The 16982-nt window shown below is 31.4% G+C and overlaps 1 protein-coding gene across 1 annotated transcript in view; it reads right to left on the bottom strand.

Moving 5' to 3' along the window:
* Positions 1-312: 312 nt before the first annotated feature.
* LOC143082229 (receptor-type tyrosine-protein phosphatase epsilon-like) overlaps positions 313-16982 on the bottom strand; it is a 46367-nt gene continuing 29697 nt past the window's right edge. The window contains exons 11-23 of the mRNA XM_076257813.1: positions 15245-15342; positions 13985-14113; positions 12901-13049; positions 11363-11498; positions 9413-9562; positions 8711-8755; positions 7549-7648; positions 6557-6630; positions 5475-5603; positions 4916-5038; positions 4444-4580; positions 3061-3196; positions 313-2226 (exon numbers count right to left, since the gene is read on the bottom strand). Coding sequence (XP_076113928.1) covers positions 2155-2226; positions 3061-3196; positions 4444-4580; positions 4916-5038; positions 5475-5603; positions 6557-6630; positions 7549-7648; positions 8711-8755; positions 9413-9562; positions 11363-11498; positions 12901-13049; positions 13985-14113; positions 15245-15342 — 1478 coding nt within the window. The 3' untranslated portion in view covers positions 313-2154. The remainder of the gene's footprint in view (positions 2227-3060; positions 3197-4443; positions 4581-4915; positions 5039-5474; positions 5604-6556; positions 6631-7548; positions 7649-8710; positions 8756-9412; positions 9563-11362; positions 11499-12900; positions 13050-13984; positions 14114-15244; positions 15343-16982) is intronic.

Genomic DNA, 16982 nt, shown 5'->3' with positions numbered 1-16982 from the left:
ATTATAATTGGCTTGCGACTAGCTTTAGTCAGAAACCTTTTTTTTTGTAAGTTGTTTTGCATTGGTACCATTTGTTATGTCGGAACCACTACTGCATTCTAAGCAGTATGAGTTTTGTTCATTGTTGGAGGCCGAATAAACACCTTAAATTACTGACTTTTTCGTCGTTTGAGCTCTAAAGGGTAGTTTATATTCTATATAGGCAGCGAAAAGCAACTACTTATTTTGGCATTGCATAATCTTCCATACAAACGTTCAAGTTACTTATATATTTTGCCCAAAAATGCTTATGCAAGATAAAAATTATTAAAATAAGCGAAAGCAAATTTTATTTAAAATTATAACAGTAAACGAAAGAAAATATTTTTTTTTATACAATTCTTTAAACATTTTAAAAGCAAGGTATGCAATAAAATAAAATATACATTATATATACAACTATACACACAAAAATAAAGTAAAATGAATTCAGTCATTTAAATTTTTCATTGAATGCACCTTTTCATAAACACAGTTCTTAGAGTAACTTAAACCAAACCCTTCCGCGGTATTCAAACTTACCAGTTTTTGACTAGTAAGGTCTTAGCTTAAAACATAAATGGTGCTCCTATATTGATATAACAAGTAGATAATTTCCATCTTACGCTATGACGTACAATTCATGTAAGTGGTGCTTGGTACTCAAACTAAACTAACACATTACGATAGTATAGTATAATATCAGCCCTAGAGTTTACTTAGGGAATGAATCTTACAATACTAATAAAGTCACAGGACTATTATTTCATGGCTTGTTATGTGCTGTATTTCCATCGGTGTATTACTGATTTGAAGCGACCATCGAAAATACTAATTGGTAAGTGTTGTCATATGAATTATAGTTTAACAAATGTTAAAAGTAAAAATGTAGTAAAATAATTTTGCAAAGGATGTCAATGGAATACAATCTCATTTTTTTTCAAAATTAGTCAAATTCCCTCTGAGTTGCTTTTCAGAGGTCAGGCATTTAAAAAAAAATTAAACTTACCTTTTACCGTTACCGATAACTGATGCAAGTCGAAGGTTTATCTATTCATATCTCTACAAACATTTTGCATTCACTAATGATAAAAACACTGAAAAGTTAAAACAAACAAAAAAACAAAACAAAACAACAAAACAATAAAAATACATAACTCAAAGGAAAATTAAAAACTGAAAGTCCTTTATCCAATAGCAAAATAAAAAGTTCAAGGATATAAAAAAATTGGATAATACAGAAACTTTTATAATTGCTAAGATGAGAGTGCAAAGCAAATACAGTCCATATAGCTTCACATATAGCTTCACATAAGTTCAATTCTTAGTTGTGTTGACAAAGCTGAGAAAATAACAGATAAAACTGAATCTCGGACCCACCCAACTGACGTATTAGAAATATCGAAACATTTAAAACGGTATTGCTTTAGGTTTGAAATAATCTATTAAAAGAATATAAAAAGGATATAGATCACATGGATTTGATAGACATATAGAATAATTAGAATGAACGCAAGACACAAGTAAACCCTAATGGACAAGTTATGCATTTAAGTAGAATGTGCTAAATCCTGTATTCTTTCCATGTAAGTCATGAATAAACAGTAATACAGTCACAGAAATGGTGATTGAAAACATAGCCGCTAATTTTAAAGTTTTCACTCAGCAAAATCAAACTTAATAAATGACAAAAATAAGATATCTAATTCATATTTACATAAACCTTGATGTTTTGTTTTATAAAACTAAAATGTTCACACAGACAATTGGTATAAAACTATTTATACAAGGTCCGTATAAAGTGACAACGATTATGAATCTTTCGTGAGAACCTTCAAAATTCTACGATAAACTAAAAAGGTCGACGAAAACCTTGAAAAGTCGATGTATACATTAACTTATGAATTGTCCTGACTTAAATTTGGCTGGCTAAACATAATATTGCGGGTAAAAAATACATTCAATATCGGAGAATTATATGAACTTAATACATTGGTTGCAATGAATTGCATTGATTTACCAGTTAAATAAAAACCAATAGTTAACATGTGAAATAAACGTAGTTATTTCAATCTCTGACGTCGTACAACAATAGGCGTAGTTCCTTCTCAGTCAGTATTTTCATTTGTGTGCAAATTAAAAATTTGCATAAACATTTGCAGACTCCAGATGAACATGCAAAGCTTCATAACATTTTTTATACTCCTCCTGCAAAACAGAATGAATTTTCATAATAAACGAAAACTATGATGAATTAATAAACTAATAATTATATAAATATTGAATATCTGTTTGACAGATAAATGCGACCAGACATAATCGCCACATATGATTATAACAGCTAGTTGATCAGACAATTCTTTAGTTCAAACGTTACATACATTTTCAGATTTTTAATTGCAAAGTATCTTTTTTTGCCCGACTGGATTTTCCTCTTTTTGATCATGGTGTTGTTTACTTTACTTTATACCAACTTGAGATATTTTGCCGTGTTTGTCATGTTGTTCAATTTTTAAAATTGAATTTCGTTTATATATGTTTCCTCTAGTATATACCAACAGTTACATTCTCAATAAACTAATCGGTAATTTTCACATCTGATTATACGGTATTGCTTTTGCTTATTATTGAAGGCAATACGGTGACCCAGAATTACTTAAATCCGATTCATTTAGACTATATTGGAACACTTTTCGGAATATGGTTGTTGTTTCCTTGTTTTCTCTTACAATTGATGTGATTCCATCGGTTTTAGTGCGTAACCCGGATTTGTTTTCTCTCGATCGATTTATGAACTTTTAACAGCAATATACTACTGATGCCTTTATTTGGATAGCTGTCTCAATGGCAAGTAAACCAAATCTTCTTATTGCATATGTTAGCCCCCAGCATAATAAATAATATGTTGATCAAAATATTTGATATTCCGATAACACATCTAAAAACTAAAACAAACTATGATACATCAATGACATTCTATATTCATGTTAGTTATAAGCGTGCAACTTAGTTATAAGCATGCAACTTGTTGTTAGTACTTACAAAGTCGGTGAAAAATTCCGGACGCCTTAATTGTAGAAGTCTCACGAGTTGGAAGATATCTGCGTTATTATCGATCTGCATGCTTGACACGGCATTGGTGAAAGCACAAAACAGTCCACAATTCTTGGCACCGTCACTGCGTTAACAAAATAGCAATTAAATTAGATAAGAAAAAGAGAAGTTTATGAAATGTAAATTACAGGTGGAAAATATAAAGTAGTACATGAATAGCTGTACTTATGACAAATGTTGTTAAAAGAACAACAAAACGAAACAAAACAATATAAACCAAAGCACAGAAATCGTATTCTTCTGCACTCTTAATATTCGCAACTTTTTAATCTGAAAGGTCCCGATTCAGCAATCGTTAGATAGGCAATGTCCAACCTTTTCATTTTCTTATTATTTAGCATGTTTTTTTTTTACGTATGGCAGTGACTCAATATGAATAAATAAGAGATTAGAATTTGAATTTACATAAATTATTTCATCCAGCATTTTAACCTTCACCACTGAGCCAAATGGTTATTTTTCTATCTTTCCAAAAATATCATATATCAATATTCGTATGATGAGTTTATTTGCAACCATTGGGTCGATGCCACTGCTGGAGGTGTATAAATTCAGTTAAGTATGACCATATCAGTTGTCAGCACTTCTGTGTTGACTTGAATTATCATTGATACGTTTATACATTTGTGTAATTAACAATAAACTATTAACAAAACTTTGAATTTTTAAAATACTAAGGCTTTTCTACCTCAGGAATAGATTACCTTAGCTGTAGTTGGCAAACTTTTAGGAATTTTTGGTCCTCAATGCTTCGTACTTTATTTGTTCTTTTTAACAATTTTGAATTTGAGCGTCACTGATGAGTTTTTTGTAGACGAAACGCGCGTTTAGCGTCAATATAAAATTTCAATCCTGGTATCTATGATGAGCTAATTTACAACCACTGCGTCGATGCCACTGCTGATGAAGTTTTAATTCCCCGAGCATATCATCAGCCCATTAATTAGCACTTCTGTGTTTACTTGAGTTATCATTGATATGTTCATAATTATAAACTAACTCTTACAAAAACTTTGAATATATTAAATACTAAGGCTTTTCTACCTGAGGAATACATTACCTTAGTTGATTTGGCAAACTTTTAGGATTTTTTGGTCCTGAAGCTTCGTACGTTATGGTCCTTTTAACATTTTTAATTCGAGCTGGTGAGTCTTTTGAAGACGAAACGCGCGTCTGGCATCAAGATGAAATTTCAATCCTGGTATCTTTGATAAGTTTATTATCCATTTCATATAATATAAAATCAACTATTTAAGAAGAAAAGATTTGAAAGCTTCACCTTAGAAACAAGCCAATATTTTTTTTTCATACCTGCTTACAACTGTTATCGGACCATTTGACATAGTTGCACGTGTTGAAATAAGGTCAGCAAGTTTACAGAGTACATCAGGGTCAGGTGTACTTTTGCATATGACTTGGAACAATATTATTGGTCTCGGTTTGTCATCCTATAACATAATAGATATTTCCTTATAACATATTTCCGATTATGGCTCTTTTATGTTCATTTTTTCGTTACTGCTCCCTAACCCCGTGCATATTTGGGCTCTTAACTTTTGATCTCGAGCTTACTATTATAATATATATCATACTTATAACACTTAAGGTTACTCAGAAAAACAGTTTTGTATTAAAATTTGAGAGTAGTTACAATCTATAAACATACATCAATAAAACTGTTTGTTTTAATTTAGACTTTAATTATAATGCTCCAGTTTATCTCAAAATTTGTAAGTCTTTTTGGTTTTTAGAAATAATAAAATCTATTGTAGTTATCTCTTACCTTTTTAGAGAGAACAATGGTTGCCTCTGTGATGTCATTTTCTTCTACTCTTCGTGCCGATATCTTTATATTGAATTCACCAATGGTTACATTATCATCCGACTGTGAATACACTAGGTCAGCCTTAAATATTATAAGTATGAGCATGTTGTTATGTTTCTTGGAAATAATACAGACAGTTAAAACAAATAAAGACATATATATGGAATATACTTTATCGTAGAAAATATGATGAACAAACCCCTTTAATACTCTTACTTAATTCTTTATGGTTGCATTTCGTGTGCCAGAAAAAAATATCGACACCTGGAAGTCTATGACATTACATGCCCATCAAGAGCGTCATTGACGTCATGAGAGAGGCTTTTAAGAATTATTTATCAACCTCAACTACATGAGTAGAATAATACGGGCAGTGAATTGCGCTATGTAACTCAAAGGAGGAGGAATGCATACTCTAACTATATAACATTCAAATACCAAGGCCAATAAAAAGTAAACGAGATCACTCTTCATTTATAATTCAATGATTCAAATCAGTATAAACTTGATGTTGTACCTCTTTTTTGTTGTTAATAATCAGTACAATGGTGGAAGAGCTGTGGTCCCGTATCATTGTCCAGAAATCTACCTTAGTATCTGGTAATGGTAGCTGTGTGGTAATGTAGCCAACAAACTTGGTGTAAGACTGGAATACACAATTGTAACATTTGTACAAATGAAACCAAAAGAAATGAAATAACAGTGAATTAAAACAAAACGTATATCCTACCTATAAATTTGTATACTGGTATAATTTGAGTTTTCCGATTCACTCGGTATGTATATGTATTTCTGGTGATTAACGCATGGTATCAAAAGAAACCTTGTTTATAATGCTATGACATTTCAGTTCCAAACGTCTTTCGTATGTCAGCCCTTTGGAATCAGGTTTAATACAAGCCCTTATGAGTTATTAATTCCCTGTCAAAAACGTGTATAGGGAATACAAGAGATAAAACAGAAGCGACAGAATCAATCATGTATGTTATATATAAGAAATCAGGCGGGATATAACGCATATAGATATCAGGTTGTCCCTATCGTCGAGTAATACAAACAATCATAGACGTATTGTGTAAACCTAATGTGTATACACGAAGTTTTAAAGATTTGAAAATAATTCTCTATTTCGATATAATGTGAGAATGCGAGACAATGAATGTATACTTGTATAAAGTAAAATTACAAAAAGTACTGAACTCTGTGGAAAATTCAAAATGGAAAGTCCCTAATCAAATGGCATTATCAAAAGCCCATATATACCAAACGAATGGATAACAACATATTGTTAAATATATTCGTGACTTGATACAGACATTTTTTTATGTAGAAAATGTTGAAAACAGTGGATAAAAAACTGTTTTTAAAACTGTCACATTGCTTGAGGATATGTTATTTTCTCCTTGTTTCAGCATTTAATGTTTGATTTTAGCAATGTCGTGCAAGCCATTGTGCAATGTATATATATACCAGCATTGTTCTCTTTGGTTTCAAACACGAAAGCAAATAGTTTAAAAAAAAGTAGATAAGTTTTGACGTGTTAGGACTAATAAGGAAATAACCGAAATAACGTAAACTACATAGCATTATAAAACTCACAGGTACTTGTACTGAATTGATATAATCTGATCTTCCTTTCCCATAGGATACAAGATAAACTCGTTTATCATCCACTAAAAATTACAAAAAAATATTCTTATGGATAAAGTAACAGTAGTTTGCCGCTTTTTACTAGTCTAGAATTGATTAAAGGCAAATCCGGGTTGCAAACTTAAACTCTATATGGTACTCACATATTATATATGATACTTACGTTTACCCTAATAGTGATGTATTTGACGCTTGGCTGCTATGATGTTTGTTTTTTGTGAAGTATGCTTGAATCATACAGTTTGAAGTTGTCGTTTGCTAGTTATTATATAGACGTTTACCACACATTTACTTTACTTTTACTTTTAAACGAGGGACGAAAGATATCAGAGGGACAGTCAAACTCGAAAATAAACTGACAACGCCATGGTTAAAAATCAAAAAGACAAACAGACAAACAATAGTACACATGACAAAACATAGAAAACTAAAGTTGTGGAAACTAATGTTTATATTACAAATATTCAAAGTTTTGATTCTTAATGTTCTTATAATTAGATCCACCAATATTAACTAGTCACAATCATATTGACAAACTCTTTGAAAATATGGTATTATTGAAGGGAAAATTAAAATATATATGCTTAATTGAAATGAAGGAAAGTAGATTGAAACACACAAACATTTGACTGTCAATATCTTTCGTAATTAGTGTTTTTACTTAACGATTCTCGTTTTGAAATTAATGGTCATATATTTTGATAGGTTAATATAGCTTGATGTTCGGTATTACACAAGGCTCCGTGTTGAAGGTTGTACGTTGGCCTTTAATTGTCTACTTTTTAAACATTATGACTTGAATTGAGAATTGATTGTCACATTGGTATTCAGGACACACTTTCTTATTTCTATTTCCTATAAATTTCGATACCCAATTACAAGTATCATACCATTTAAATGACATTTTACATACTTCGGAAAATAAGACGGACAGAACTTACTTGGTAAAACATCTTTGTTTCTATTTTTCGCCAAGTTTGTTGTACTCATTGCAGCATTATGTTGAGTTTGATTTTGCTCATCCTTCTTAGCATTTAGCATCTGAAGGAAAAATCATTTGAATGGCTATTTTATTTTTCTTCATAAAAAACATCAGTGCCGTATAAAAACGTATGATTCTCATTAGTGCATTCATTCTTAATGTTTCTAGAATAATAAAGATTGGAAAAAACCCACATAAAACCAGAAAACCTACATTGATGAACAGCAACTGGCCAAAGTTGCTCTGGGGATTTATTAACTTAGTAGGTAATGCAGTATATGACTATGAGAAAGAATGGTTATCACTTTTTTTATTACTCAAAGCACACAATGAAGTAGCGATGTAAACAATGCGGTATTATGTTTTGCAAAGAAAAGAATCTGAATTGAAATTATCCTACCATAGAACCCTTAAAGTAGACGCATTATATATAGTCTTAGAATGGAATGACTTGCAGGATTGAGAGTGTACAAGGAAAATCTTAATGCTAATTGTCATCTGTGATTAATATTGTTTTAATAAAAAATAAGTAAGACAAAGTTCAATCTGATAAAAAAAGTATTTTATCAATAATGGACAAGCAAGGCATTTCATACGAAAATAAAGCAATATAAGACTTTTACCTATTACACGTACCATGCTTTACTGTTACAGAAAACAAAGTAATCTAGCAAAGTTCATTCTGTTACATGCAGCATCACCACATAGGAAATATTCCTGTATAGACTTATCATGCAAAATGCAATACTTGTTCTTTGTTGTTACATAACATTAGCGCCAAAAATTTAACCAAAAAGAGATTTCTTAACATTAAAACGAAACAATAACTAAAGTTATAAGGCAAATAAAACGACATGAAATAAAGTTTCAATGTAATATGAAGATGCATACGCATGCAATAAAGAAACACATCACATTTATCTATGATGAGTTTATTTACCTAGTAATTCAATTACAAAAAGCCTAAATTCTATAATTTTTAACCAGTTTTCTTTTCTGGAGGACATTGAATTCCACTTAGAAATGTAGATAATTTCTTATAAAATATAAACATAAAAACAAATGCACAGCCTATTTCACAAACACAAAATAAAATCATAGGAGGAGATGGTCTTACTTACAGAGGATGACAGACCCTTTATTTCTCTTACATGTTGTTGGAGGTCCTAAATAAGGTTTAATCGAAATAAATAATACAAGTAGCTTACTGTCAGATTTCCATCATATATAAAACATTGCACCATAAGATAAACTGTATGAGAAAAATTATGACAGTTTTTTACTTGTTTTGTTTTAAAGAAAACATACAAAAGTTGTCATGTTGTGATAATGTAGCTATATCTGTATTTGCTATATAGTTTCACAAATGTAATTTCAAATCCACACTGAACCATAAAAAGTAGGTTTGAACCAACAAAACATTTTACAATGATGAGTACCTAAAAATAAGAAGATGTGGTACTATGGCAAAGTATTGATAGTCTATTGCTTTTGGATTTGATGCGACTGTCATACAAGTGAGAGGTTAGCTAGCCATAAAACCAGGTTCAATCCACCATCTTCGACATCAGAAAATGCCTGTATCAAGTCAGGAATATGACAGTTGTAATACATTCGTTTGATGTGTTTGAGGTTTTGAATTTTCCGTTTAGTATTTTTGGGATTTTACTTTTTGCGTTTTACGTTCATATGTAATTTCTCGTTGGGTTGTAGTCTTAATAACATATATCAAATATACACAAAAATCTGTAATAACGCACTTGATTGTGCGTCTGAATACATGTCAAATAATCTGTTTGTTTATAAAATTGTTATATTTGTACCTTGAATTCTTCGTCCAGTCTTTGATGATTGACCGGTCTATTATCTGTCGAAATGCTCATCCACACTTCACTAAACTTGTCTTTACGAATCTTTGTATCTTTCATAGTGAACGCTTCCAGAAGGGTATAGTGTAAACATACGTACTGGTTCTGTTATGATAATAAGACATGTCTTTATAAGCCTTTGTTAAAATACCTGGAACACTGTAACCCGTCTCTTATTTGTTCATTCCGTTGAGGCGTCAAGAGAACCTTTGTTCGTTCAATTAAAATGCTATTTCTAAAATACTTTGAGTAGTTGTTCGAGGCGTATCGATTCCAAATTGCAAATTGTACATTTTTTCGTCCGATTACGCATCAAATGATTACCAAAATACTGATTTGTATCATAAAGACAATAATCAACGCTGTTTGGCTATCTTGTGGCTTACATAATTATGTGATTTGCTGAAACCTTAAAGTCCATATTGAAATTAGGTCAACGGACAAAATGAGACTTATATGACAAAATTCAGGTTAATCACTTAATACTCTTTTTAAGGTCAAGGAGCAGTAAATGGGCTATGTAGGAGATTTTGCTAAAATTTTGCTTACAACCTTGGCTTGGTAAACTACAACTGAAAATCGAAAAAATAAAGCATTTATCTCTTTTATTATCTGCAATATTGCAGATTTATTTCTTTTAATATTGGTGAATATTTGTATAGAAGCACATAAAATCGACGAAAAAACAGATAAAATTCGTCTTAAAATCGCCAATTCTCTAATTCTTCTTCATAGATTTTTCTTTAAAAACTATGAGTTGTTGACACATACATTTCTGTTTTAATGATTTAAAATAATCATATGGTCACCGACTTCGATTTTTGTCTAAATTATATTTGTTACCTTGTTGGTAGTGAAAAACATAAAAAAATCAATGTTTTACGGCCTGCAACGCGGCGACGTTACGATTATGTCGACGTTTTATTGGATTTTTTTCTCACAAAGAACTTATCTTTAAATGATGTATACCGTAAAAACGCAGTCGGTGACCCTATCTTATTTTCCATCGTTATAACGGAAATTAATGTATCAACAACATATAGCTTTTTTTAAGAATAATTTATGGAGTAGAATTAAAGATTTAGCGATTTTAAGACAAAATTTTGAAGGTTTTATGCCGATTGTAGTGCTTTCTGTACAAATGTTCACGAATTTTGTAAGAATTCCTTCAGTAATATTTTTAATGATATATGAGAGAAATGCATTGTTTTTAATTTTAAGTTGAAGTTCATTGAACCAGAGTTGGAAAATTTACTGAAATCTGTAACATAACCCATTTACTGTAACTTGTCCTTAATTGTACCTTATAGCACACGACGCAGTATGCACACAATACACAGAACGCACAGCATGACTTTGTAGCTATATAGATATAAGACGATGTGGTATGCGTGCAAATGAGACAACTCAACATCCGAGTCACAAGTTGTAAAAGAAAATAATTATAAGTCAAAGTATGTACACTTAGCCATTCCAAACCTCTATCATTTTTATATAATAACCCATTTGTTACCTTTTTGGTAGTGAACAACATTATAGAGAACAAAAACCCGTTATAAATATTTTACAATATCAGTCTTTATTTTTGCTTCAGACAAGACAAATCCTCTAAAACGACACATATTTCACGTCATAATGTATTGAACCTAATTTCATACTGCTCAATACACATGTTTGGATGACAAGAAGTAGTCAAATTTAAACAGCTGAGAGAGATGTTATATTTTATCAATTGGTTATTTGATAACCTGAATGATATTGAAATGAAAGTTTGAATAATCACAATGTTTGACCAAGAACCTTAGGTATGCACCCCCTGTCATGTATATAGAACTAGATTGTCTTGCATTAAATTTGATGTAAACACAGTTATGATCTACATCTATATATTGTTTCAGTTTTTACCGCAGTTTGAATCATGTTCATCCGGCTGTATCTCATTTTCTTCAGATATTTGAAAATGTCAATAAATCCCGTAGTTCGACCTTCCTCTAACAGAGCGTCAAGTGCAATATAAGTTCCTGTTCTCCCAATACCAGCACTGTAATAAATAAACAAATCACAACAATGACAGGAGACAAGCAAATAAGTATGAAAGCTTCTTCAACAGTTGCCAGCTTTTCAATAAAATTGAGAATGGAAATGGGGAATGTGTCAAAGAGACAACAACCCGCCCAAATAAAAAACAACAGCAGAGGGTCACCAACAGGTCTTCAATGTAGCGAGAAATTCCCGCACCCGGAGGCGTCCTTCAGCTGGCCCCTAAACAAATATATACTAGTCCAGTGATAATGAACGCCATACTAATTTCCAAATTGTACACAAGAAACTAAAATTAAAATAATACAAGACTAACAAAGGCCAGAGGCTCCTGACTTGGGACAGGCGCAAAAATGCGGCGGGGTTAAACATGTTTGTGAGATCTCAACCCTCCCCCTATACCTCTAACCAATGTAGTAAAGTAAACGCATAACAATACGCACATTAAAATTCAGTTCAAGAGAAATCCGAGTCTGATGTCAGAAGATGTAACCAAAGAAAATAAACAAAATGACAATAATACATAAATAACAACAGACTACTAGCAGTTAACTGTCATGCCAGCTCCAGACTTCAACTAAACTGACTGAAAGATTATGATTTCATCATATGAACATCAGGCACAATCCTTCCCGTTAGGGGTTTAGTATCATACCATCATAACATATATGAGAAGAACATAACCCGTGTCATGCCAACAACTGTTTTTAGAATAAATGTGTTTAGTTCCGATGCAAAGACCTTATCAGTGACTCAATATTAACGCCAAAATATGCAATCTTTAATGACTTGACAACAGTATCGTAATTATATCCCTTCTTAATAAGTCTATTCAAAGGTTTTGTAAGTTTCTGAGGTGAATACTGACACCTTTGTGCTTTATAAAGAATATTACCATAAAAAATTGGATGTGAAATACCTGAACGTATTAGAAGTCTGCATGTTGAGCTATATTTACGAATGATGTCTTTATACCGATGATAAAATTTAGTAAATGTTTTGACTAGTTTGTGATATCGAAAACCCTGGTGTAATAATTTTTCAGTAATACATAAATTTCTTTGTAATAATTTTTCAGTAATACATAAAAGAACGTTTTCTTCCTTTGTTACAAGCTTCATTTGTTTAAGAAAACACTTCTTTATTTTCTATTCGATAAATAGATAAAACGTCACATCGTGAAATAGTTTACGTCTCGTACATTAAACTTGCCTTTGTCCCCAGAGTTAATAAATGTATAATATTGTTAACCACTAGATCGTTTTTTGTGTTTTGTGTTGTTGGTTAGCTGTCTTAATTACTTTTTCATTTATTTATAACTATTTTAAGGTAATTATATTGACGTTAATTGCATTGATACTTACTAGTATTAAATAACCGAAAAAAGATTTGACAATCTTTACCTGCAATGAACCAACAAAGGTCCTGAATGTCCAGCTTTGGTATCAGACATCACATGCCTATGAAACAATACAAGATACAATGGATCTGGCGTCCCATGATCTGGCCAAGCTGTGAAATGATATTGAGTTACTTTACGCTTTTTGCTAGTCTGAAAAATTAAAATGCATTGAAATAAACGTTAGTATCGATATAAGATAGTTTTGAAATACATATACTAATTGAAGCCAGAATTACTGGTAGCTAACACAAAGAAAATAACAAAAACTACGTTACTCCAAGAAAAACACAAATGAAAAGAATGGCATAATAAAAAATCTACGTTTAATCTTTGAATCACCAAAGGTAAAAATGAGTGTGGGTATATGTTTACATGGCCTACTCCTATGGAGCAGTAACATGTATTGCATAACAAAACATTTTTTAAACAACCAGAGGCAATTTTACAAAGTATATATAAATCGATGAATTTCTATCATTTTTTCTTTTTATCCGTGGCATTTTCTGAATATTGGGCAATACCTTTACATTTTGGGTTGACCTAAACTACATTCCATGTAAACTTATCCATAACTAATAGCTTTGTAAACCTAATTAACAATTTTCTTATGTTTTTTTTACAGACATTTAGAAATAAAACGAAATTCATCCCCATTAACACAACAATTACATACATATATAAACTTTCTCTTCTTGCTCCTTTTTGAATCTACCGTATTCTACCAAATTCAATATTCAGCTTGTGGGAATGAAGTCTATACTTAGTTCAGTTTCTTACACATTGTAAAGATAAGCTTTTTTCCAAAAGGAACTGTATTTGAAATCATCCAAAATTTTCTGATAGTTAAAAAAAGACTTGGACTAGATAAAGAGTTTTTTTTATCAAACTATCTGTAAGGACTTTGTCAATCACTGTATTTCCTTTCGGGTTAAGTTCATCAATTATGCAGACATGTTTCTAACGTGCTCTGTAATTAGCTTACAGTACACATAAAAAAGCAGAAGCAATTTGACAAAAATTCTAACCATCCGTAGTGTTTTATTTTATTGCTAATTAGCTTCCCTAAAAATAATACAATATACTACCTTTTTGTCTTCAATTGTTATTTCTCTTGTGACATATGCTGTTCTCTCCTTTTCAACATTAAGACGGATGATCAGATTTCCAAGGACCATGTGTTTACCACCACTAGGCCAGTATTGTTCACATTTAATCTATTCATAAAGAAATCAATCATCTAGTAATTGACAATGCTGACCAAAGGACAATGAAAAATTGCAACACAAAAGTTGATTTCAACTTCCAAATTGTGAATTGTCCATTTTTATGTAGCAACTTTCCAGCAGCGCATGTATTACTCTCACGATTTTCTTGATATAGGATTGCTGTTCACACGAAAGCTATTTGAACCAAACGCTTCAAGTGGTGTTGTTAAAAAGTAAAATCACAAAAATACTGAACTCAGAGGAAAATCAATTCGGAAAGTCCATAATCACATGGCAAAATCAAATAACAAAACGCATCAAAAACGAATGGACAAGAACTGTCATATTCCTGACTTGGTACAGGCATTTTCAAATGTAGAAAATGGTGGATTGAACCTGGTTTTATAGCTAGCTAAACCTCTCACTTGTATGACAGTCGCTTCAAATTCCATTATATAGTCACCGATGCGTGAACAAAACAAACAGACATAATAGGTAAAAATGTCAAAAATAGGGGTACAGCAGTCAACATTGTGTTATCATCTTAATCACTATAAAAACAACAAATGTAACGAAGAAGCACAAAAAGGCATACATCAAATTAACATCCTCATTTTGATTATATTATACGATTATATTTGTCTATGTAAAATGCACCCATCAAGGAAGGAGGGTATGGGTACTGGTGTAAAATTGCGCGTTTAAAATTCGCACAGGTAGACATGAAATAAAACCATTCGTCAGAAAACTGAACAGACACCATTACGAGCTGGTTGACCTTTATTGAATATCTGTTTAATAGATGACAGCGAATATGCTACAACTGTCGTATCGTCAAACAAGTCCGTTTTCTTTAAATGTAAATAGTGGCACATTTGGAGCAGGATCTTCTTACCCTTTGGGCGCAAATGATATATCCCAAGTTTCTAATGGGGTTTCTGTTTCTCAAAATTCAGTTTTCTAAAATGTTTGCGGTGTTTTGTATGTTCAACCTTAATGTTTGTCTTTTGATAATTTTCCATTTTGCTTTGGCATGGCGTTGTCAGTTTGTTTTTAGCTTTTGATATTTTTCGCCTATGTCACACAACATATCTCATCATTTTCATTAGCCTGTTTATTTGTTTACATAACTTTTTTTACCTTAATACCTTCCACCAAGTTTGTCAACATTACAATTTGATGCACATTTTCCTGCCATATCATTTTCCAGTGGTCAGCAACTGTAGGTTTTATTGGACCTGTAAATCAAAGGTTATCATAATGCTATCCTCTTTCTTGTAGAGTTGTTTTGATGTTTGGATAATTTAACTTATCAGATATTCTACATGTATATGTGATTCTAGCTTAAGTAGTCAATAACGTTTGTTTGCAAAGGTCGGCAGAGAAATTTAAGATAGACGTCGAATATTTTATATATACATGCTTTTTTTTCTTTAAATGGTTCTTCTATTGCTGTTATTTTCTTTTTTATGTGTAAATTATTATCTCTCTTTATTCTATACGAATAGATTTTACATACTTGTAATTGAGTTAATGTGTTTTGTACTTGTTTGTTGTAGGTAAAACGTTTATAAATTATTCAACTGCATATATATGTGATGCAAACGAGGATGTTGAAGTTTTTTTTTTACATAACGGTTGTTTTCATTCGTTCCATTGGTTGGTAACGTATGATTTTTTTTCTGTTTTCATTGAACTCGCCGTGTTTTAAAATTTAATTTGGAGTTCAGTATTTTAGGTTTACTTTTTAACAATGATCGTTTGAATATAGGTTAAAGTAGGAGGTATGTCAAAGACACGATGTTGTGTCGATATCGACGATATCGATGATATCGATTCGATATTGATACATGACTTTTCGTATGTATGTGGTTATGTCCACATCGCCTGATACCTCTGTTTTGAATGTTGATATCGCATAAATATCGATAAGCATTCCATATTCCGAAACCTCTGTCTTTGTTGTCGATATCGACGATATTGAATCGATATCGACATACATTCCACAACTTGAACAACGGGCGTAAACCTCTGTCTTTGTTGTCGATATTGTCGATATCGATGATATCGAATCGATATCAACAAACATCCCCTTTTTTCATTTAACAATACAATGAATTATATACAATGAAGATAAAAACGCTAAACGAGCAAAGTGAATTTGAAATATTTTAAAATGAATTGACATTTTGACAAAAAATTGAAATTTTGTCTATGATGTTGATTTATGTAAATTTCTATGTTGATTATTATTTTATAAAACTACATCATATAAAATATTTAACACTATGAAGATCTTCATTTGACATCGCAGGAGGGTAATTTAATTATTGATTGTATCATTCAAACGGGGGACTATGTGCGTTTATATATGTTTTCTCCGGTTGAAGTAAATCCGTAAATTTTCTTTTTAAATCCAGTTTACATACGATTTATGTCTATGTTGGCAATGCATTTAAAAGACCATGTAAGATATCTTAACTTGAAATTCATCAATACATAGATGTAAACGCAATTAGAATTTGTGGTATGGTCGCCAAAGTATTTCGGGGTCTGCGTTTTTCATTTGTTTTTAGTTTCAATGTCAAATGTTGTCTTTTGTCCTCTGTTTGCCCTTCTTCTTATATAGTCCTGCGTTGTCAACACTTCTTTTAAGATCATTGATTTTTTTCTCCTTTAATATATATCCATATACCATATATCATCGGGGAAAGGTTTAATATTTTCTATGTCAATATCGAATCTATATTGTATCGCTGTTGTCGATATCATACCGAAATTGTCGATGTCGACAGTGTGTTTTGTCACGGTGTATTGAATTGTCAATATCGATTCGATTCGATATCGTGCCGACATTGTCGATATCGTCGATATTTAC

The sequence above is a fragment of the Mytilus galloprovincialis genome, chromosome 7, assembly GCF_965363235.1.
Source record: "Mytilus galloprovincialis chromosome 7, xbMytGall1.hap1.1, whole genome shotgun sequence".
Taxonomy (NCBI): Eukaryota; Metazoa; Mollusca; class Bivalvia; order Mytilida; family Mytilidae; genus Mytilus; species Mytilus galloprovincialis.
The sequence above is the reverse complement of the archived record's forward strand: the minus strand, read 5'-3'. Positions and strand labels throughout refer to the sequence as shown.